The 22,458-nt window shown below is 39.8% G+C and overlaps 1 protein-coding gene, 1 long non-coding RNA gene and 1 other non-coding gene across 5 annotated transcripts in view; 1 reads left to right on the forward strand and 2 right to left on the reverse strand.

Annotated features, from left to right (window-relative positions):
• The window catches only part of LOC105934253 (nucleosome-remodeling factor subunit BPTF), a 60,293-nt gene extending 41,008 nt beyond the window's left edge, over positions 1–19,285 (reverse strand). Inside the window, exons 1-13 of one of the 3 annotated variants that reach the window (XM_036144898.1) lie at positions 18,438–19,285; positions 15,124–15,946; positions 10,255–10,306; positions 9,999–10,167; positions 8,762–9,013; positions 8,022–8,225; positions 6,941–7,126; positions 5,956–6,131; positions 4,878–5,057; positions 4,100–4,281; positions 3,690–3,821; positions 1,285–1,414; positions 659–794 (exon numbers count right to left, since the gene is read on the reverse strand). In XM_036144898.1, coding sequence (XP_036000791.1) covers positions 659–794; positions 1,285–1,414; positions 3,690–3,821; positions 4,100–4,281; positions 4,878–5,057; positions 5,956–6,131; positions 6,941–7,126; positions 8,022–8,225; positions 8,762–9,013; positions 9,999–10,167; positions 10,255–10,306; positions 15,124–15,946; positions 18,438–18,993 — 3,178 coding nt within the window. In that variant the 5' untranslated portion in view covers positions 18,994–19,285. The remainder of the gene's footprint in view (positions 1–658; positions 795–1,284; positions 1,415–3,689; positions 3,822–4,099; positions 4,282–4,877; positions 5,058–5,955; positions 6,132–6,940; positions 7,127–8,021; positions 8,226–8,761; positions 9,014–9,998; positions 10,168–10,254; positions 10,307–15,123; positions 15,947–18,437) is intronic. The other 2 variants (XM_036144899.1, XM_036144900.1) reach the window with 2 other exon arrangements.
• Positions 19,286–20,038: 753 nt separating this feature from the next.
• Positions 20,039–20,120, forward strand: trnas-aga. The gene has a single exon. It is a non-coding gene; the product is annotated as a tRNA-Ser (tRNA).
• A 1,115-nt stretch (positions 20,121–21,235) lies between these two features.
• Positions 21,236–22,416, reverse strand: LOC118565148. Its single transcript, XR_004932211.1, has 2 exons — positions 22,376–22,416; positions 21,236–21,400 (listed from the first exon to the last, which is right to left on the reverse strand). It is a non-coding gene; the product is annotated as an uncharacterized LOC118565148 (long non-coding RNA).
• Positions 22,417–22,458: the final 42 nt, after the last annotated feature.

The raw sequence follows: 22,458 nt of genomic DNA on the forward strand, positions 1-22,458 counted from the left end.
ATAAGCTGTAAAGAAATGTGCTGAGCTCTCATTGCTAAGACAGGTCCGTTCAGCTGAAGTTAGGCCGATCAATGAGCGCGACAATCAGAGAAACAGCCAGGGTAACATTGGAGGAGCTGCAGTTCCAAAGCTCGGGTGGCTTTAGATATTTCTGCTAAAAACGACATGCAGAAACTTCAGCCTCTAGATACAAACGGCTGGCAGACCCCCAAAAAAAAAAAACGCATCTGTAGCGGGCCTGAACAAAAATAAGCAACCCACTTTTCAAACTTTCCTTTGTAGAAGAACACCTGAAAACTGTACGATTTACATCTCACGTTATATTGAAGCCCTTCTACTTGTTGTGTCAGCCTATCACATAAAATCCCAATTAAATACACTTGTGACAAAAAGTGGGGGCCTGAATAAAAAATTCAAGACCTGAATAATTTTGCTAAGCGCTGTGAATTGGGAAAGTAAAAATCCTTTGGGTTCTTAAATTGGGTTTTGCACAATTTTAAAGTGTCTTTTATATTGACATATTGAATATATCAAAATTCAAAAGTCATCAAGAAAGAGTAACAGTTTCCATCCAAAATAGATTTAAAAATATGTTGAAAATAATCCTTGACTAATTTTCTCGAAACAGTGACTCATGGGAGAAAGACTTGCTTCAGACCTTCCAGTTCTTTGCGGTAGTTGGCGTTTGTGTTTCCAGGAAGCTTTGGGGAAAACCGAGGCACATAGGTCTTGCTGATAAAACTCCAGCCCCCATAGCCTGTAACACGATACTCCTCCCCCTTCTGCTTCCATACCTACGTATGAGACAAAAAAAAAAAGAAAGAAAGAAAGAAAGAGAGAAAACCTTCAATAAAGACAAAATAAGAACCTCAACTGATCAGGGGCAATGTAGAAAAAAAATTCCCGCCGACGAAGACAAGCAAAATAAGTTTCCGTACTGAAGACTTAAATGTTCAGAGATTACAAATATATTTAGCACAAATTGCTCAGGGAAATGACTCACAGCAGTGCTTGACCTTCCGTATCAAAGAGCCTTTGATGGTCACTCAGGGCCAACATAGGCCACATTGTTTCCTACCAGATTGACTCATTCTGTACTTTAAGATATTTAGAGTTTAAAATCCATTTTAAGCTTCAGAGCAATCTGACTCAGACAACAGATGCGCCGACCCAGGCAGATTAAAAGTGTGTAGGTTTTGTTTCATAATCTTTTGAGTTTGGTTTATTGCGGTTTTCAAACAACTGTCAGCACATCTGTAATTGAAGAAAACACACTTTAACTACCTGGTGCTTGATTGGAAAGGTGTACTTGACCCAGGTGGCTTGTTGCATGGTCTCCTCGTCTTCCAGCTTCTTTTCTCTCTTCTTGACCTTCTCCTTCTCTTCACGCTCCATGGAGGTCATGCGGTTTAACCTGAAAGTATTTTTAAATCTCTCATTGACGGAGCGCACGTGGATGCTTGATTGCACCTGACAGAATATTTCTCAAAATTACATGAAAGTGACAGTGTGACGGGTGTTAAAAAACAAACAATTAATGAAAGAAGAAAAGAAGGAGACAAGGAAGAAGGAGACAAGGAAGGATGGAATTACTCAAAAAGGAAAGAAGGAGGAGAGGAAGGACACAATATAGAGACGCAGGAATAGAGAATATCATTTTACATCCTCTTGTTTCCTTTTTCCATACATCCAAAATGCTAAAATCAAACTTTTCTAGACTGCATAGGAACCCTGTTCAACACAAAGAAGGAGTTTTGATTTCATTTAAAATGAAAAACAGATTTTATCTTTAAAAATCCCTTAAAAAATGTTTTCTAAATGCATTTTCTCTCCCACTTTCATTGATATCTAAAGTTTGGATGCATACACACTTACTCTGGTCCTAACCTTGAGAAATCCTGGACAATCGCCTCTATGAAAGGCTCTTATGTTGCAGGAGCCGTAGTAGAGGCAGAGCGGGGTGGTGCTGGTCGTGGACGTGCAATCAAAATATTATGCCTCACAGCTAGGGTGGGCCTTTTAAACGGATCTGGTTACCATCGGCTTTGCCCGCTAAACCCAGTGAACATACCCAGTGCACATTTGTTCAATGCTTACTTGTGTTTTCGAAGCTTTTGAAGGGTAGAAGAAAACGTTTGAACGCAGAAGATGAGGAAGTTTTGTCAAGAGGACGCCTTCAGAAACTAAACTTTTCATTAACCCAAAAAAAAAAAAGCAACAATGAAATATTTTTTTGTGTGTGAATTGTCTAAAAAATACCTTTTACTCTTCTTAAAGTGAGATTTGTGTCAGGGCGACATTAATTAGAAAACACTACATAAGCACCTGCTCTCTTAAATACTTTTGTGTACTGAGGTTCATAAAAGATTTATTCACATACCGAAAAAGAATACAGTTGGGTTCAGGTTGGTTACTGGTAAATACCATCATTTCAAAAGGTTATGCTTTAAAAACCAAAAATTGCGGCCGCTCTCCCATCTGTGGATGGGCACTGCTGGTCAGCTGGAAGAAAATGGTTCTCCTAAACTTTTCCAAACACAAAAAACTATTCAAGCAGCTAGCCCTACTAATTAACCAGCTAATGTCAACTTGGTAGACATTATAAAAAGGTTTTCTATACTTCTGCTTAGGTCCACGCATTAATATCAATATAACAGTAATTAAGTCTCAGAGATGACATTATTACAACAGCATTAATCAATAAGTCAGTTTTCAGAAGCCGTGTGACTGATTGTAGTTTTTCTGTTTCAAATAATTGTATTTTTCGGACTATAAGTCGCACCTTTTTTCTTGGTTTGGCCGATCCTGCGACTTATATTGAGATGTGACATATATATTAAATTTAAATGGTAAATCACACTGACCAGCATGAACCAAGGAGCAAACAATATCTATAGCCACAAGAGGGATGGAAAGCCTTGTGAAACCTATATGCTGCTCCTGTTTCATTTAAAAATGTACTGAAACATTAACTTATAGGCAACAAAGACTGAACACATGTTTGTATGTTGTTTCGCTGTTTCAGTCTGCATTTACCCAGCGGGGCGTTGCGAGGTGCAGCTCGAAGGAAACAGACCGCGACAGAACCCTGTTATTGGGCTGTCCGTGAAGCTAATGACAGCTAGCGCTAGCTTACAGGTCTGTTGTCCGGGCGGGTTACACTGATGCACGTGAGCTTTATGTTGCTCTGAAACATCCGCGTCGTATTGTTAGCTCAGCACGTAGCACCGTTATTCTCACGGTCTAATTTAGGCATTATTTTGACAACTTCCAGAAATGCGCTTGATGAAGCGGTGCTGCTTGGCGTTGCTAATTTACTCCATTCAATCTAATTTACTCCATTCAATCTGCAAAGAATGTTCCATGTTATTCAGCCAGTTGTGAATGCAGCTGTGTAATGTAATAAATTGGGTTACCAGATTAAATGTCAGTCTTGGATTGTGTGAAATAAATGTGTATAGTCCGTTGCGACTTGCATATGTTTTTTCCTCTTTATGGCGCATTTTTTTGAGTGATACAACTTACATCCCGGAGCGACTAATAGTCCAAAAACACAGTAAACCTAATTTGATCACATTCTGCATTTTTGCTGTAAATCTTTGTATTTTTAAAGTGATGTCATTAAAACACACTATGTGAACCTCATTGCAGCCAGAATCTAAGTACAGACAATCGTAGTATTTATGTACCTGGTATGACCCAGCGAGTCTTTCCAGACAGGCAGCATTGCCACTGGTTTGATGGCACACTCCAGAATGGCCAGGGCCAGCGCAAACTCCCTGGCCTTACTGCACATCTGAACTGCTTTGATCCAGTTGGTCCTGTGAAAGAAACAAAAAACAAAATCCAGTTACATGATCCTAAATTTGGAGACAGATGATCCATAGATTTTAATTTAGCAATAAACGCCGTGGTTTTGACTGCCTCTTTTTGTATCCAAAATTCTGATTTTTCTAACAAAAAACAAAACAAACTGACATCTGGAATCTAAGGAATTAGACTAATACTCACAAAACTAAAAAAAAAAAAAAAAAACTAAAAAAAAAAAAAAAAAAAAAAAAAAAAAAAAAAAAAAAAGGTAAATCCTCTCTGTTCTTACCTGTGTGAGGCCCAGTTTGGATGCATGAAAGGAGAAGGAACGTTGTTCTCAAGCTGGATGATGGTCAGTCTTAATGTGGAGACAGTTAGAACCTTAGAACCATGAATGGACCCATTCCACTTGAACTCTCCTGCTGGTGTCATACAAAACTTGTGGGAGAGATGCCGCCTCTTGTCATGGTCCTGTCCAGAAGAAACAATCACATTAGACGGCCACAGACTGGAGTCAGACAACTTTCTCTCGATCGTCTCCGATCGGTGAGCAATAAGTAAATTATATTTAAAGAAATCTGAATTGTTCTTCTCATTTATTAAAACACAAAGACTATAGCGCACCATTTTTGATCTCTAAACGTGTCGACCAGCAGCTCTTACTTTGGAGTTTGACAAAAATCAGATAAATGTTAGGGACGTATGATTCGATGTATAAATGGGGATAATTCCTTTATTTTCTGTAGGATTCAACACTAAACACCTTTTTCAAAACAACCTGCAGCAGCGTTTTAATCTGCCACAGTCTTTAGAAAAAAAAACCTAATCAGTTAAAACTTTAATTAGGAAAAGAGATCAGCTCCCAGAGTTGGTGCATCTTAATAGGAATTTGAGTGAATTTCATTTATGGCAGGAATTAAAGCTCTAAACAAACGTGTGAATAATTTCTAATTTCCCAACAACTCTGAGGGACATTTAAAAAAAAAAAAAAAAAAAAAAAAAAAACTTAAAAAAGAAAACAGTTGAGAACTACAGCTAAAATAAGTTCAGACGTTCATGCCACTTGCCTCTCTATGCTGGTGCTTGTTGAGGGCCAGGGCGTTGGAGCTGTACTGGTTATGATAGACGCGGTACTTTCCCTCCTGACCCAGCTTGAAGAACTGGCTGATGGTTCCCTTCATCACCACATCCTTGCTGTTCCGTGTGCTGACACGGGAGATGTCTCCTTGTGCATTCACAACCAATACCTGCGGGAGTAACCGCAACATTAGATCTGGAGATCTGGATCCAGCCCAACTACAAGATATGGATGAAGTCTGCTTAAAAAAAAAAAAAACGAACACAGCAACCTGCAAAGGAAACTCTACACCAGGGGTGTCAAACTCATTTTGGTTGAGGGGCCGCATACTGCTTAATCTGATCTCAAGAGGGCCACACGAGTTAACTCATTGCAAGATTAAATAGAACTAATAAATGTGGACTTGTTGTTGATTTTTATATTAAGTTAATTTCACTTTTACACAATATAGTATGAATAATCTCAGCGTTTTTAAGAAAAGTATGTGCAATTTCAACAATACTTTTACTCAGTTAAACATTTACTTGTGCATTATGCATAAGAACTGATCACAGTGATTATACAATGTTGAAAAACATTTATTCACATTTTTTGGAACTTAAAAAAACTGTCCTGCATGACAAAATACATCAAACAGATAAAAATTAAGAAATGATTTGAATTTGTCCACACCTGAAGCTTAATCTGTTAATTAAAACACAGCACCCCTCGTGGACAATATAGGAACTGCATATTTTCAATTAAACGAAGTACATGTTTTTTTCAACAATTGTTTTATCATTCTCTTCCTTTTATCTTGTCCACTTGTGAAAGTCAAATCTGATGAGCTCTTTGTGGCATCTTATTGCCACATTGCCAGACAGGACAATGGAAAAAAAAAAAATTATAATGATAATGCATTTAGCCACAGGGCCGGACTAAATTGTTCGGCGGGCCGGATTCGGCCCGCGGGCCGTATGTTTGACACCCCTGCTCTACACCTTTGATTTATCAGAATGTTTGCTTCTTTGTTGGGACGTTCTATACAAAATATCGGGAACGACATCGTTCGAATGTCGGAGCCTGACCTCTTTTCCCTCCTTAAAGCCCCTGTTTGCTTCGTGAACAGCAGCTGCAACCTGCTGACTTTTCAGCTGGCTCAGCTTGCTCTCTGGGTTCCTCAGGCGCGTCACCATGCGCGTTGCTGAAGATCTTTTATTGCCACCGCCCGCCATCTCGCCGCCAGTCGAGTCTTTGCCGTCCCCTGGAAACGCAATGAGCAGTTTAGTCAAATAAATATGGTTACTGTAGTAAAGGTGGCACAGAATTTATCGCAACTGGGATTTCAGGGCCTACCAAGACACAAAAAGTACATAATCAGAAATAATCCGTGAGGGAAATTATTTTCGTTCCACGCTCCAGACAGACAGACAGACAGACATGTAGATAGATAGATACGTAGATAGATAGATACATAGATAGATAGATACATAGATAGATAGATACATAGATAGATACATAGATAGATAGATACGTAGATAGGTAGATACGTAGATAGGTAGATACGTAGATAGATAGATAGATACAGACAGATAGATAGATACGTAGATAGACACACAGACAGATAGATACATAGATAGATACGTAGATAGACACATAGACAGACAGATAGATACATAGATAGATAGATAGATAGATAGATACGTAGATAGACACATAGACAGACAGATAGATAGATACATAGATAGATAGATACATAGATAGATAGATACATAGATAGATAGATACATAGATAGATAGATAGATAGATAGATAGATACATAGATAGATAGATACATAGATAGATAGATAGATAGATAGATACAGACAGATAGATAGATACGTAGATAGACACATAGACAGATACAGATAGATAGACACATAGACAGACAGACAGACATACATATATACATAGATAGACACACATCTAATCTATATATTACTATAATAACATACTATATCATACAGACTGTAGAAAGCTTTCATCGCTATAATCAGAAATACATTCATAATCTGACTTTATAACAAACAGACCTGCGTCATCAAGGCTTGCCAGGGATGACTGGGACGATCTATCGGCCAAGTCTGGGGGTTCAGGTCCCCTGGCAGCGACAGCGGTCCCTACGCTGCTGTTGCTGTTCTCCTCACAGGGATGTGAGGGCTGACCTAGGCTGGGGACGCCGTCTCCACTGGCAGGGGTGGCATCAGATGCTGGGTTTTCTGTCACACAATGGGGAAAAAAAAAAAAAAACATTAGTAGCACTAACAGATGACCGGATTGCATGATTGAGCTGTTCAGTACGTCCACTTAGCAGCTATGATTTATATAGCTTTTCACAATCACTGCATAATATCTAATTAAAGAACACAATACAATAAAAGAAAACTAAAAGCAAAATATTATGGGTGAAAAAAGAAAACTTTCCCGTGCCGGTAAACAACAAGTTAGGCGTTAGCGCCCTCTGCTGATGATTCTTGAGTAACGCATGAACCCAAATAACCCAAGCGGGGAAGATGAGGATAAACATGGATAAACACAAGGATTGGTGCACATCTTCACTTTGCAATTGGGTTTAAAAATAGCAACAACCAAACTGAACATTGTTCAATCAAAGACTGGACATAAGAAATCAACTCTAATGCAGGAATGATTTTTTTCAAAGGCAAACAATACTGACAGATTTGAGTTTGAATCATGTAGACTGCAGAGACAATGCCGTGTTGATTGCAAACCAATCAGATTTAATAACCTTAGCGGCGCGTCCAAGAAACGGAGTGATAATTAGCTGAATGATATCTTGGGGGCTGGGAGGGTTTCAAGTATGAAGCAAACACTCATACATAACATTCCCATAAGAAAAATGGGAATTTGATATTCAATCACAAAAGCCAGCAGCTGGAATGAGAGCTACGTGCAACTGGATGAGACTGAACGACTAGAGCATAAAGCATAGAAAAGATGAATCCCTTCCTATGACACTAAGTCCTTTTAGTAAAGATGAGAGCAACAGCAGCTGTGAAGTATCATCGCAGAGGATAAAACACAAGAAAGCCAAGAGGTCATTTCCGCTGTGGTTCTCCAGACAGATAAAACAATGCGATACTTGAGCCGCACCTTCAGTTTTTTTAGACGCCTGCTCATAGACGCATCGCTCTATCCGAACCTCCACGGTGGAAGTCAGGAGCTTTGGAGTCGAAGCGGCGGGGCGAGCGCTCGGGGCCGAGGTTTGCGAAGGAGAAGGGGCCGGTGGGATTGATGGTGCGTCCTCAACACTGCCGCCAGCGCTGCCATCTTGGATAGAGGGCGGAGCTTCATTTACTGTAGAAAAAAACAGCAGCAATAGTGTAAATGTGGGTAAAAAAATTATAATAAATGTTTAAGGCGATAAAGGACAAAGCTGGCAAATGAAGACTAATTTGGTCAAATTGTCATTAATAGAAAAAATAGAATATCTGACTAAAATTGTAGTTTGGAAGCTTGAAAAAAAAAAAAAACGTGTTGAATCAGCCTAAAAAAAGACAATCAGACTCCCAGATTTAAACTTATTTCTGTCAAGCTGGGTCTGACCATTTTTACATAATGGAACGAAGACAAACATTAGATACATTTTAATCATAACTACATTTGCAACTTAAAACAAAAATGACTGTTAAATGTGTTCTTTATTTATTACTTATTCATCCAAGCTGTCAACTCAGCCTCTTTTAGGTACTAAGAAGATTAAAGGTGAGGTACTGGGAAACCAATAGAGCAGCACGTTTTATTCTTCCATTAATAGTTAGGTTCTACAACAAATTAGGTCCCAATAGCATTTTCTTTCCAAAAAGTAAAAAAAAATAAATAAGAACACGTACCTCTGCTTTTTTCACCATCGTTTCTTTCCTGTGTAACCTCCTCTTTTGTCGATTCGTAATCCATCGCCCGATCTTTGGCCTTGCCATCCTCCTGTTCCTCACGTTGCAGCCTGGCCTCTTCCTCTCCCTTCTCCGAATCTTGCTCCTTCCTCTGCTTCTCCAGCCGGGCCTTCTGTGCCTCCTCAGCCGCCCGTCTTTTCACCTCCTGCAGCTCTTCCTCCTTCTTTGCTCTCAATCGCTCCAAGATCTCATCTAAGTGGGAATGCATTAAAGGAAAGGAAATCATTTCAAGAAAAGATCAAATGTAGGGTTTGAGGTCCAGAAAAAAAAAAAAATCTGATAAAAAGAGAAGGGTAGTATGTTTTGTGATTATTTGCACGAGGTTCCATGCAAACACCAGATGGAGAAAAGATAAATTGACTAAGCATAGCAGTACAATGTCTTTCACTGCAACCGTCATCGTATAGCAGCTGCGATTCTGCAGTCACAAAGACTGCTTGGATGCAGGATTGTTTAGTGGTTCTCATACTGAATGATGAAACATTGGTGACAGAATAAAAAGAAAGAAAGAAAAAAAAAAGGTTGAATAAACTTTTAATCATGATTCTACTTTATAAATTTTTCTTTCTTTCTGTGAAGCTCCCTGTGGAGAGATGAACAAATGCGGCTTGACTCGGAGTACAAGCTATCCATCCTATCAACAAAAGTATAAAAGCAAAAAAAAAAAAAAAAAAAACTGCATCATAAGGAGAAACAAGGCTTAGGTTTGCTTTAAAACAGGACCTTTCCACTCGGTTTAAGGCATCCAGTTCCCACCATTTAGAGGTCAGTGATATTTCCCGAGTAACCGTTACAAGCACCTACTTCAAGGGAAACCACAGCCATAAAGAAAATAGATCTTACGGTTCATCTTCCTCACAAGACAAGGAAAGTTAGAAAAAAAAAGAACGCAGTATTGTGGGAACAGAGAGAGAAGAAAGATAACGAGACACTGAAGAGAAAGTGTTGGATTAGGTCTAGATTAGGATGTGAGGAAGGTTACATAACAGCGACGTTGATTGCTCTACTAGGGGGTATCTGCGTCTGGGTGGGATTCATGAGAGGCATGAGAGCATGCAGAGGAAGGAGATGAGAGACCACACAATAACTCAAAGAGAAATATAGAAGAAAAAAAAAAAGCATCAAAAAGGATTGTGACGTCACGTCTAGCAACTTAAAACAATTTCATGTCATATACCGTTTGCAGCCGTGAGAAAACACTTGTTGTTGCCGCGGGCCTTGTTGGTTAGGTCTTCGGTGATGTCCATGTGAGTGTGCACCTCGTCCCTTATCTCCTCGACGGCTGCGTACAGGTCGGCCTCCCAGTATTCCTTATCCAAGCGATCTATCAGCTCAGCCAGTTGGACCTGGCAAAGGACAGTGTGTGGACAATTTCAACACAATAGCTTCCAGGGTAAAAACAAATACAGATTTCTTTACAAAGAAATCTCTACCTTTGTGCTATAGTACCAGATGGCTTTGTCTTCCTGTTCACCGTCCTCCTCGCTGTAGGTGACAGACAGGGATTAAAAACTTAAAAAACTAAACCGTTGAATTCAAACTATAAATGTTTAGGTTTGTTTTATGGTGCTGAGCTGCCATCTGTAATATCCTAATCATATTTGTTTCTCTCGTTATTAGTACTGAAATTAGAGGTCTTAAAAAGGTCAAGATAGGGAATTTTTAATGCAAATTTCTTTTCTTCCTACTTTGTATTTGCTACGGAACCATTTTCCTTGCAACATTAATGTAATAAAGGGATGAGAGTTAGCCGTGTTTAGTATGTACTAAGCCTTCATTAAATTTACGATTTTTGCCATCGACTGTGATTCGTCAATGCTAGAGATGCTCTGATCAGACGATTTCATGGTTTACTTGAAAGTAAAGATGCACCGATGCGATGCTCTGATCGGATTTTGGCTCCGATATTGACAACTTAGCTGGCTCGAATATCGGATGAATGATGACGATCCAGCATTCCAATATACATTTTTTTTAATTAATATTATAGACAGCAGTGTTTCCCCAACCATATAATAACTCCCCGCCGCCTAGGCTAAGAGCCGTTTGTTTATTTCAAATGCCTCGATGTCTGAGAGCAACATAAACTGGTGAGTAAAGTTCTCGTCAGGGAGAAAAACTCCCCGCGTAAATAAGCTAACGCGCTAGCTATTGTTAGCGCGACGCACACTCCGTTCACGCTGCATGACTCAACGCCCCACAACACCACAAACTTAAATAAGCACCTCCAAACGCACCATGCTAAAAGAGCACACAGACCTTCTTTTTTTATGTTTATTTTAAGCAGTGTGCGAAATACCTGTCAATATTTGGGGGGGGGGGTCCCCATCTCCCGATTGTTGCGCAATACCGATACCTATAACATTACAATGTCAAAGTCAAAGTTAGCTTTAATGTCAATTCCTCACATTCACCAGACATACAAAGACTCGAGGGGATGTTCCTAATTCACCAACAGTGAAACAGATAAAGTGCACAGGCACAATAGATAAGATCAGTTCCTAATACTAAAATTTAAACATGTTTAGTATTAATCCCCCTGAGATCATTAAAGTATGTCTGATTCTGATATTTGTGAATAAATGTTTTGAATTTTAAATACTGGACATGTTGAGCTGAAAATTTTTTTAGTGACCATTAGTGACAAAAAAATATTTCATTTTTACTTTTTTTGACACAATTTAAGACCCCCTTTTAACTTTAGCCCGCCCGGTATTTCGCACTCTGATTTTAAGCCTGATGCCTTCACTCACATCGCAAAAACTTAACAGTAGTTTCGGATCGCTATCGGCCGGTACGCTCAGCCCAGGTATCGGTATTGGATTGGGGAAAAACTAGATCGCTGCATCTTTACTTAAAAGCCTGCTAATTCAGATGTAATTTTTTTTCAAACGACTATAACATAAATTAGACTAAATTGTGCGACAAGTTCTTTGACATATGCAGTAGTTTTGAATCCAACTGAAAGTGAATTACAAAATGAACCCAATTTCTACATTAAAGCATACTTCGCTAAAAAAAAAAGAAAATGTTGGATGATGCATCAATGTAGAAACTGAATTGAGAGCTCTTGTTTTTTTTTTATTTAGTAAATACACCAAAACTAACAAACATTTTGTCAGTAGTTAGTAGTGGCCTGTTGATCACTAATCAGAGCTAATTAACGGAAAATCAGCTGATTCTGATCTCTAGCCACAACAGTGTGATCAGCATTAGCTGTGGCTGCTGAAGTATCGCATTATAAATTGGCAAATTTAGGAAGAAAATACATAATCTAAAAAAGATGCTTCTGCAGCAGATAAACTGCCTCAAAAAAGGTCTGATGTCCAGTGAACATGGCAGACAATCCGAGGAAAAATAAACCTCTGCTGGTAAATACAACGGTGACATTTTGGCATCAATTAAAGCAAGAGTAAACAGGATTAACTGCATAAATATGATCGTTATCATCTTGAACTGATGCACCATGTGCAGAAAAGCAAAGAGTGGAGTGGATGTCACCGCAGGGCTAAATCAACCTCGGCTCAATCTTAACAGCAGATGCTATATTTCTAGTTAGCTCTCAAAAAAGTCTCAAAGAGGTTTTTGTGATGCTGATAAAAAATGTTAAATTGAACAGCACGCAGTGAAAGATGGCATCCTTACAGTAGAGTCATACATGTAAACTTGCCTTAATTAGTGAATAATATATACTTAGGATTGTGAACTTGCTATTTAAAATGCTAATGTAATATTTAGCCAGTTGGACAGAGTCTCGCAGCAGCAGACGGACACAAATGGCGTTGCCCGAAAAGCTAAAGGTCGCAAAGGGATGGAGACACAGATGAGAAAGAACGGAGAAAATAGGCATATATATTGCGACTGAAATACTCGTTGCAACATTTACAAGCATGATCCCCGTTACAAGATTTTATACCATCCTAAAAGCCGAGCAATCCCATCTCGCAGCACTGAATGATGCCTGAGGCACTGATATCCTCAACTTTGCATCAATAACAGAACTTTACCAACTCTAAACTCAAAACTGAGAACAGTGGGGAAGGTCTAGTCAGTTCTTGAACTTTGCTTTGAATCTCCGCGGTATTCAGTGGAAATACATTTTAATTTTGTAGCATTTGCACTGAATATGTAATGAGCCTATTTATACGGATGTAACGGTGTGGCGCTCAGAGAGGAAGTCCAGAAAGCGTTTGTTCCACAGAACGATCGTCTCCCCCATAAAATTGCCCAGTAAAATTGTGTTTGACGAATAGAAACTGTTTTCTGTTGGACTCAAAACTAGTGTTGCACCGATACCGATACCAGTATCGAACGGGGCTCCGATCCAGCACTAAAATGGTGGTATCGGCGAGTACCAACAAATAGGGCACCGATACCATTTTGATGTTTGTATGTCACTTGAACGCAGCCGTCTCTCTCCCGACTAGTATTATACATGTTATATACACTGCAAAAACGGATCTGAAAATAAGTAAAATGTTCTTAAAGTTAGTGTATTTGTCCTTGATTTGAGCAGGTAAATAAGATTATTTGCCAATGGAATGAGTATTTTGACCCCTACTACAAGATAATTAGACATCCTGCACTTGAAAAAGGATGATGGAGATGAGTTGTTCCTATTTTAAGTGCAAAAATCTTGTTCCATTGGCAAATCATCCTATTTACCTGCTCAAATCAAGGACAAATACACACATTTTAAGAACATTTTACTTATTTTAAGTAAAATGCGTTTTTGCAGTGCAAGTCCACAAATGTTGCACTATTTTGGCCTTTGAGAGCCAAAAGTTTATTCAACTATTGTCACCCATTCCAGGTAGGCAATAAAAAGTTCTACTACCCTAAGTAGTATGCAGTTCTTCATATATATATATATATATATATATATATATATATATATATATATATATATATATATATATATATATATATATATATATATATATATATATATATATATATATATATATATATATATATATATATTTATTTATTTATTTATTTATTTATTATCGGCCAATACTGCACAGCCAGGTATCGGGTATCGGTGCCAAAAAAAAAATGGCATTGGCGCAACACTACTCAAAACTACTATCTAAGAAAATGCATAACTATTATTTATCAAGTGTTAATAGTCCCTAAAAGTATCAAGAGTTGGGTCCGAATTGAAATTGGAAAGTGTGACCCTCAAGGAGCCAGAAAATGATAAGTTTACAAAAGTAAAGCCAAGTGAGAATTTGAGACTCTTGCTTTGAACACGTTTCCTCTGATCTCAATTTGTGAAGTGAAAAAAATAAAACAAATCCTAAAAACTCCACAAAGAAGAATCACAGGCAGCAAGATACACCAAAAACAAACACCCGACGTTTGTTAAGCCCAATAATATTCCTTCCCCTGGCAGATTTAGGTTTAAGTAATCTTTTTTGTGTAAATAATTTGATTTAAAGGTGTTTGTTCTGAAGAAGGTAACAGGAACAAACTGGAGGGGCTCAGCCACAGCGACAGGAGCTCCCAGCAGGAAGTTACGGGTGGAAACAGAAAAACCTGCTCAGCATTTATAAGAACGCTTTGATTGCTTTTATGTCATTACAGATTTTTACAGCAGTTATTGAGAAGGGTGGAAATCATTTTAACAATTTTTTTTTACAAACTATAAATTAAAACAAAGATTTATTTTTTGAACTTGATAGACCTTTTATAATGTGATCTTTTGACACACGTTGCTCTCATTTTCTATGAAAAACAGCATTGTTGGTTAAATCTAAATCATTTTCATTGCTCTGTTAATGTAGTTAAACCCATTTTAAACCAGTTTACAAGGTTTCTGTTTGTATATGTTTTAGCTAATTTCAAATGATTTTCCATTGTTGTTAGTTCTCCCTTTATTTTTTTTAATTTACCAATATTGTATTTTAAATGTCTTTTCATGTTTAAATGTTTTTTATTAGGAATCGTCTGTGTGCCGCTGCCATTCCTGGCCTTGAAAAGAGAGATTTTTTAATCTTAATGAGATCTGCCTGGATAAATAAAGGCTGCATACATACAATCCAAATCTGCTGGCAGTGTAAATAAACAATTAAGGGCTTAACTGTACAAATATTTGAAATGAGCAATATTTGTGTTTTGAACATTTTTTTTGTTAATCAAATCCAACTCTGCAGATAGTAGCAATAACTAACTTTGATGGAAGTCCAGAAACTATTTACAACGTGCAACATGGTGAAGATTAAATCCCCTGAATTCTGATTCCGATGCACATTTAGTAAGAAGATCAGTAAAAACCCGACGAAACACCGTGAACTTACACAACAATCCGGCGATTCAAGAACCAGTATTTACGATGGTGCCGGTCGAAGCCGATGGGCAGCTGGCGAAGAAAGGGCTTGGTCTTCTGCAATTCCGGCACGCAGTCCGCCACACCGGGCACCTTGTGCGCCACACAGACCTCGCACTGCCACTCGTCCTCTGGCACTTCCTGCAGAGGCGGCTTCACGCACTCCAGGTGGTACACGGCCGAGCACGTCTCGCAGCACAGCAGATCCCCGAGCCGGTGGCACACCCTGCAGTGGTCGTCGTAGGCGACCACCCCTTCCGACATCAGCTCCTCGCGGGCGATGTTCGTCGCCAAGAAGTGGTCCACCAAAAACTGGAGAACTTTAATTTTGCTGCCCAGCGTCCCGTACGGGTAGTCCTCGTTCTCCAGGAAGGGCAGAATGTGGCGGTACTCCGAGTCGCTCTCGCAGTACGCCCGCACGGCCTCTGGCCAGGTCATCCCGTCCACAAAGTACAGGGTGGAATTGACGGAGTCCTTCACGTCGGCGGGGCCGAACGTGGTGTTGGACGTGTCCTCCTCTCTGAGAATAGCTTTGAGCAGAGAGATGTGGGTCTCTGCCAGCAGCACGCACTGCTCTTGGCTCGCCAGGGCCGCGCAGAAGTCCTCGAAGCGGAACGGGGAGAGACGCAGCACGGTGCCAAAGTTGCGGAGGACCTCGTAGACGGCGGACACGTTGAGAAGCTGGGAGGCGGGAACCAGGAGGTCCTCGGAGGACTTGGGAAGCTCCAAGGGAGGAATCTCCTTTGCCTCGAGGATGGGAGAGCGCGGCTGCAGAGCGCGGCTCCTCTTCCGGCCTGCAACGAGCGACAAGAAGGGCGTCAGGAGGAAGAGCGGCGGCACAAAGCAGGAAACAAAGCCAAACATATTAAAATTTGAGATATCTGAATGCTCCTGGACTACTGTTGATGCTTTCAGCCAAATCAGAGAGTGATTGCCACTGGTTTTACATTTTAATCAAAAAATTAAACACAAAAAAAAAAAAAAAAAAAAAAAAATCAAAGTGAGTTACCTCAAAATATTCTACAGCGTGTTATGGGAGGCAAACAGTAAAGTAAGAGAAAGGAGCGTTTCAGATGCAGCAAAAATCAAATCATAGTTATTAAATTTAACAAAAACTAAATAGCCAAATGTTTGTTTTTATTACTTTTATTTTGCAAGTCAGGACCCTGGTCAACTGTGTTTACGAAACAGGATGATTTTTCATCCATCACCGGAGCGCGAGCTGGACTAAAACTACCAGGACAAGCCACTGAGGGTTTTACGGATGAGCAAATTCATCTAACAGAAAGGAAAAGGTGACATAAAAGAGAAACGAGGAACATTAATGCCAAAACAATGTTTTGCTGTGGCAAAACAATCATTTTCTATGTCATGTCTCATCTACGCACTCCAAAAGCCAAATATGTGCCTAAATAAATAGCAAAAAAAATGTAAGTCCTGTGTCTAACAAATATACAGAAAACAACCAACACCTGATTTTGACTAATCACAAACTATGACTGAACTTAGTCATTATTAAAGGCTTGCAGCAGCAACATGATTTATCCACCTGCCTTTTTTCTGTATATTAAATACCATATGGTATATTACTGTATAATACTGTATATTAAAAACAGCTGTAGAGCAATCTCAGTATTACTGTATCTGTGTACTTTTACCTAAGTACATTATTTCTGGACACATTCATGGCCAACATATAATTACATTTAGGTTTGAAATGGTCAATAACCCTGAGATATTTAGGTATTAACTTTTGTTTGTACAAGAGGTACTTTATTATTAAGCTCAATAAATCGGTGGCATCGGTTTATTGGCATTACAACAATAAATATAATTTTTTCAGATATTTTTGGCCACGACAGACTGGCGACCTGTCCAGGTTGTACTCCGCCTCTAGCCCATTGAACACTAGAGATGGGCACCAGCACCCCTCGCGATCCCATGAGGGATAAGAGAGTCAGAAAATGGATGGATGGATGGATGGATGAATATTTTTGGCCCTTCATCTTTTGCCATGACTACCATGTCTTTGCCGTCATGCTAACCTTTACTTCAATAAAAGAAACAAGTTGGTCATTTTTAAAAGTTACTTTGGATCTAAATCGGCCAGGTATATGAATAATTAACAATCGCAACGTCTGTCTGCCAACTATAATTTTAGGTACTAAAAAAAAATTATATAAAAATTATAATAATAATTATAATAATTCCAAATGACTTCAAATGAACACATGCTTTAGTTTGTTTTAGTGTCAGACAGTTTGGTCACATTGGAACTGGAGAGGAATGCATGTAATCCCTGAATCATTTAAAATGCTTCCAAGCCTGACTAGAATACAGTGAAGTGTGACACTGAATATGTTTTAAAAAAATAAATAAATGTGTCATAACAAAATGTAATAACTATAAGCCTTAGCTCACAAAAAAAAGACTGCATCAATTGCAAGATCAAAATCATTATGTGTAATTACTTGCAGTAGTTGTATTAGCAAATACGACGTACCATATTACGCAAAAGTGTAAATTATTGCCGCAAAATTATTAATCTGGGTGTCCACAACTGTCCACGTGAAAAGGAGCAAACTTTCACGGGTCACTATGGTAACGGAGAGCGCTTCATAATCTGGGGTCTGAAACAAGTAAAAAGAGATGCCCTTATTTGCATAAATCATGCTAAAAATCAAGCAGTTATAATAAATTAAAAATGTCATCTAAAACGGAGTTGTTGACAGCATTTACATTATGATTTTTTTTTTACCTGCAAAACCTGTTTTAAAAACTAATTAAAAAAAAGGTTGTATTAAAAAGACCCGTAAATACATTTACGTACATCTACACGCTAATCCTATAAATAACACCCAGACTTTAACCAGCGCACAAAGTAAGAATTTCAATAAACTCAAATTTATAATGCTCGGTGAAATTCATAGAAAGCGTCTGAGTTGATATACATCCCGTCTCTCCGCGCTTAGGTAAACAAATTAAAGCAGCGAGGAAGTTTTGGGGTCAAAAACAGCAGGACCACGCTTCAAAACAATAACAAACATGTGCTGAGGTGACAAAAGTTGAAAACACAGAAGCCCCCTGATCGGAGCGTGGCTCGGCTCTCCCAAGATAGCGCACCGCGGAGCTCACGGTAAACAAAGGCCTGTTTCTGAGTGCCAGCTCCATTTTGAACAATGCGGCTTCGTTTCTCTTTTGAGCGAGAAAAAAAAAAATAGAAGATGCACTCCAGGTGCTGCAAACGTGCGTTGCTTAACTGCGCGCACTTGCAGACCGACGTACCTGGGGTGCTTCCGAGCGTGCTGTGGCTTCTGAAACTACTCTCGGTGCAGTAGCTGGCATCCTCATCATCCGGTAGGTCCTCCAGATAGTCGGACTCGTTTCCCAAGGCCTCCTCATCTTCTAGATCCGACGACGGGTTGTCGTTTAATTCGTCCTCGTCGGATCGGTAGCTTAAATTGTCCTCTTCGTCGCTGTTGTCGTCGTAGACCACCTTGGTCTGGGGTCGCCTCACTCCGCCTCTGCTGCCGCGGCCACCTCTTGACCCCCTGCCTCTGCCTCTGCCCCGCGATGCCGCCGCCGCCGCGATGGAGGCTCCAACTTTCCTACGGCCCCGCGACGAATGAAAGTTCTCCCGGCCGGAGATCTCGGTGTCCACCTCCACGGATCCGATGCTGCAGAGAGCGCCGGTTCCTCCCCGCCCCCGGCCCCGTCCTCTCCCTCTTCCCCGTCCACGCATCCCTCTGGTCCTGCCGCCCCGGGAGCCCCGGACTGGCCCGGGTGAGCTTTCCCGCATCACGCCTGCTTGTTTGGGCGGCCTTCCTCTTCTCCCCCTCATTGTAGAAGAGTCGCTCCTATGTTCCGCTTCAATCTCGATGCTCGAAGGAGCCGCGCACGCCGGAGAAAACCGGGGGAGGAAGAAAATGACGGGTCCGGCGACGGTTCCCGATTGGTCCCCACAGAGCCCCGGTCTCGATTTTATGGCGGAAAGCTCAAAGTGAATGGTTGCTGTCCCGCTCCGAGTCGCCTGCAGACGCCATTTTTCTTCTCGACTCTCCCTCCGTTGAAAACACAGCAGGCCTCAAAGCTGCGTCAAGTTGCACTCGAGCAGTGACGTTCGCACCGGAAGCAAGTGCATTCACCTTTAACGTTAAAGCACCCGTAATATTCATGAAAAGGGGCATAGTTTGGTATAAAGAATCATAAACGTGATTATGGTGAACAACGTGTCATCACCCCTACAGGTTAAAATAATCTAGGGCGAAGACTGAAACCGCGTAGTTTAAATGTGTTTAGTGAAGCACTTCCGGATAAGTGATCGTCACCTCTAGCTTGACGCTGGCAAACCTGAGTTAATTTGCGGTCACGTGACCCAATTCTACAGCAGACGCAATAGCCGTAGTTCATGAAATTACTTATCCATTCTACCGGCCAAGTGCACTTAACTAGCCGTCGGCTGCTTCTAGGAGTAGATGTAAACACAGGTGGGCCAGGAACATTGTAGACGGTGTACGGCAGTAACCGCTTTATCGTGTGTGTTTCAACCCCGACGCCATCGTCGTCAAATACGGCGAAGCGAACGGTACTAAGCTCTAGACTTGAACGCACTTGTTAAAGTTTATGCAATTCACGTCGTCAAACATCAAAGTTTATTCTTTCTTAACATAGTTACATTATTCGGTTTTCGTCTCCACAGAGTTATGTGGAGATAACAAATTTGAGTTTGTACCCTTTTCGTGATAAATTGCTGCCTAAACCTAAATAAAGGTGGTTTTCCTAAATAGCACGCTATCTGTACATATCTACAGATGAGCAAATAAATATGCCAATTGAGCAGACCTGTGATTGGTTTAAAAATATACGGCTGATGACGTCGTGTATCAGTTGTCGTGGCCGAGTGGTTAAGGCGATGGACTAGAAATCCATTGGGGTCTCCCCGCGCAGGTTCGAATCCTGCCGACAACGATTGCTTTTCATCTTTTTCTAAAAAAAATTACAACAGTTTAATCATTTAACTTCAGTTACTGGACGGCTCTGAAGTCCTAACACATTACAAAAGGTCCGAACAAGTCCAAGATCAAGGAGTTTCAAGCGAGGACCAATCACCGGTCCGAACGAGTGGTCACGTGACGGCGGCCATCTTTACTACCGCATTAACAAAACAAGAGAACGAGAAATAGAAAGTTGATTAATACTCATCAAAAAATAAAACGATTTAATTTCCCGTCCCGTTAGCATGAAATTTAGCTTTTTTTTTTTACTTTCTAAGTGCTACGTAATATGATACAATCAGACCAATAATAAATTAATGATTTGTTTATTTACCATATAAAACTTTTCTGTTTGTCTATATACACACAAAAATAAAACAATAAACGATTTAATTTCCCGTCCCGTCAGCATGATATTTAGCTTTTTTTTTTAACTTTAACATACATTTTCTTCTCATTAGGTTGTGCGATATTTACATAATTTCAAGAAGAAACTGTATCCACCCACCTGTTTAAAAGTTTTACATCTATTTTTAAATCTAAAAATAGAGCTAAACTAGTGGTTCTTCAAAAACAACATGTTCTATAATTCCTATAGTTATAGATATTTATCAAAACTTATATATAAAAAAATACATTTCTAAAAAGGTCTCAAGGTTTGCTGTTTCAAACAAGTTTTTTATTTTGCTGAACAGAGGGCAAAGCTATTTGGATTGTAAGGGTTGCAATCTGGTCTAAAGAAGAATCCCTGCCATTGTCAAAGGGTTATTGATTTTTCAGTAATCCCATCTTACAACCAAGCATGATATGTCCAGCATGGGAGCAGGAGTGCTTCCAGAGAATATCCACTGCTGCTGATGCTGGGACTGCTACAATGTAGACCAAAACCACACAACCAAAAGCTCTTGTCAGAGCTACTGTTGAGCAATAAGATGTTCCTTTTAACTTTTTTATATCTTGCAAAATTTCTTACTGCACCACCTACCTGTAACATCAGGACACACGGCAAAATATACCCAGCTGGACTTACACACTATCGTTTCAGTAAACGTTGCACCTCGCAGACCAACAAAGAAACATTTTTTCCTGTTTTTTTTTTTTTTTTCCCCTTCTTCCTTTGAGACTGTTGGCTAGTTATTAGAATAGGGCATCCTAGAGAGTCTGCAAGTTTCCCATGTCAAATGCCACAGACAGCCCTCTTGGTCCCTCAGGAGGTCCCAGAATGCTCCCTGGACAGTGGCAGCCAAGTGCTCCCTAAGGGATGGATAAAATGCAGAGGGCAAATATCATTAGCATGTCCAAAGTTGCAATGACATAAAATAATAATAATTATTAGTATTATCATTATTACTATTATTATTATCGAGAAAATAACTTATTTGCTCAAATTCCTTTACAAACTTCAACAACTTTCAATCAAACCCAGGTACTAAGGTGTAATCAATTTACCTAACAGCAATGAGAACTTGCTAAAATCAGTTTTAAAAAGAATTGTGACAGTGGTAAGCTGTTAGGTGAGTTCTCACTGTAAGCATAATCTTCGCTATCCGTTTAATTGGTGTAAAGCAGTCAGAAGAGAATATCATTTCCTAAATTGGAAGCCATGTTTCTCACCTGGAAAAAAGATGGGGGTTATTCTCTTTCTAATGCGGAGAAGTTCAAGTACCTCGATGCCTCATTCACGAGTGAAGGATGATCAAAAAGACTGGGCCCTCAGCTACACTAACGTAGGTTTTTGTAGGGGTTGTCTTTTTTAAAAGAGTGTAATTTATGATAGAGATGTCTAGCCCTCCTGGACCTGACACATCTGCAACCCGGTTGCAGATAAAGGGAAGACAGTTGGATGGATCCAAAAATCCACAAAATTCCAGACAGATTCTTAAATGGTGATACGTTTTCAATGCGTCTTCCTTTTTTGTTTAAACCAAGAGTAGAGGAGATTCTATTAAAATACTTTCTTTACATTCTTTGACTCTTTAGGCATATACATATTTATTGGCTTTTGGAAAGTGTTATAATAAACAAGTGGTGTTTCGGGTGGAAAATGGCGCCGTTCAGGTATGTTAGCGTCGATTAGCAAAACCGCAAAGGTTAGAGGGCAACCAGGTGTTCCAACTCCACCACGCCTAATACCGAAATTCTGGACGGGGGAAAAAAAAGTTAAAGAAATTGAAAATTAGCTTGTTTACGAACCAGCACCATGAAGAGAACACTATTTTTTTTACATACTTGACTGCTCGCTGTGTTTCACCAGAAGACTGTTGTCTGTAGGGAAGTTCGTTTGACGGCCATCCTGATTGACAGCTAGGGGG

Source organism: Fundulus heteroclitus, chromosome 13, assembly GCF_011125445.2.
Source record: "Fundulus heteroclitus isolate FHET01 chromosome 13, MU-UCD_Fhet_4.1, whole genome shotgun sequence".
NCBI lineage: Eukaryota > Metazoa > Chordata > Actinopteri > Cyprinodontiformes > Fundulidae > Fundulus > Fundulus heteroclitus.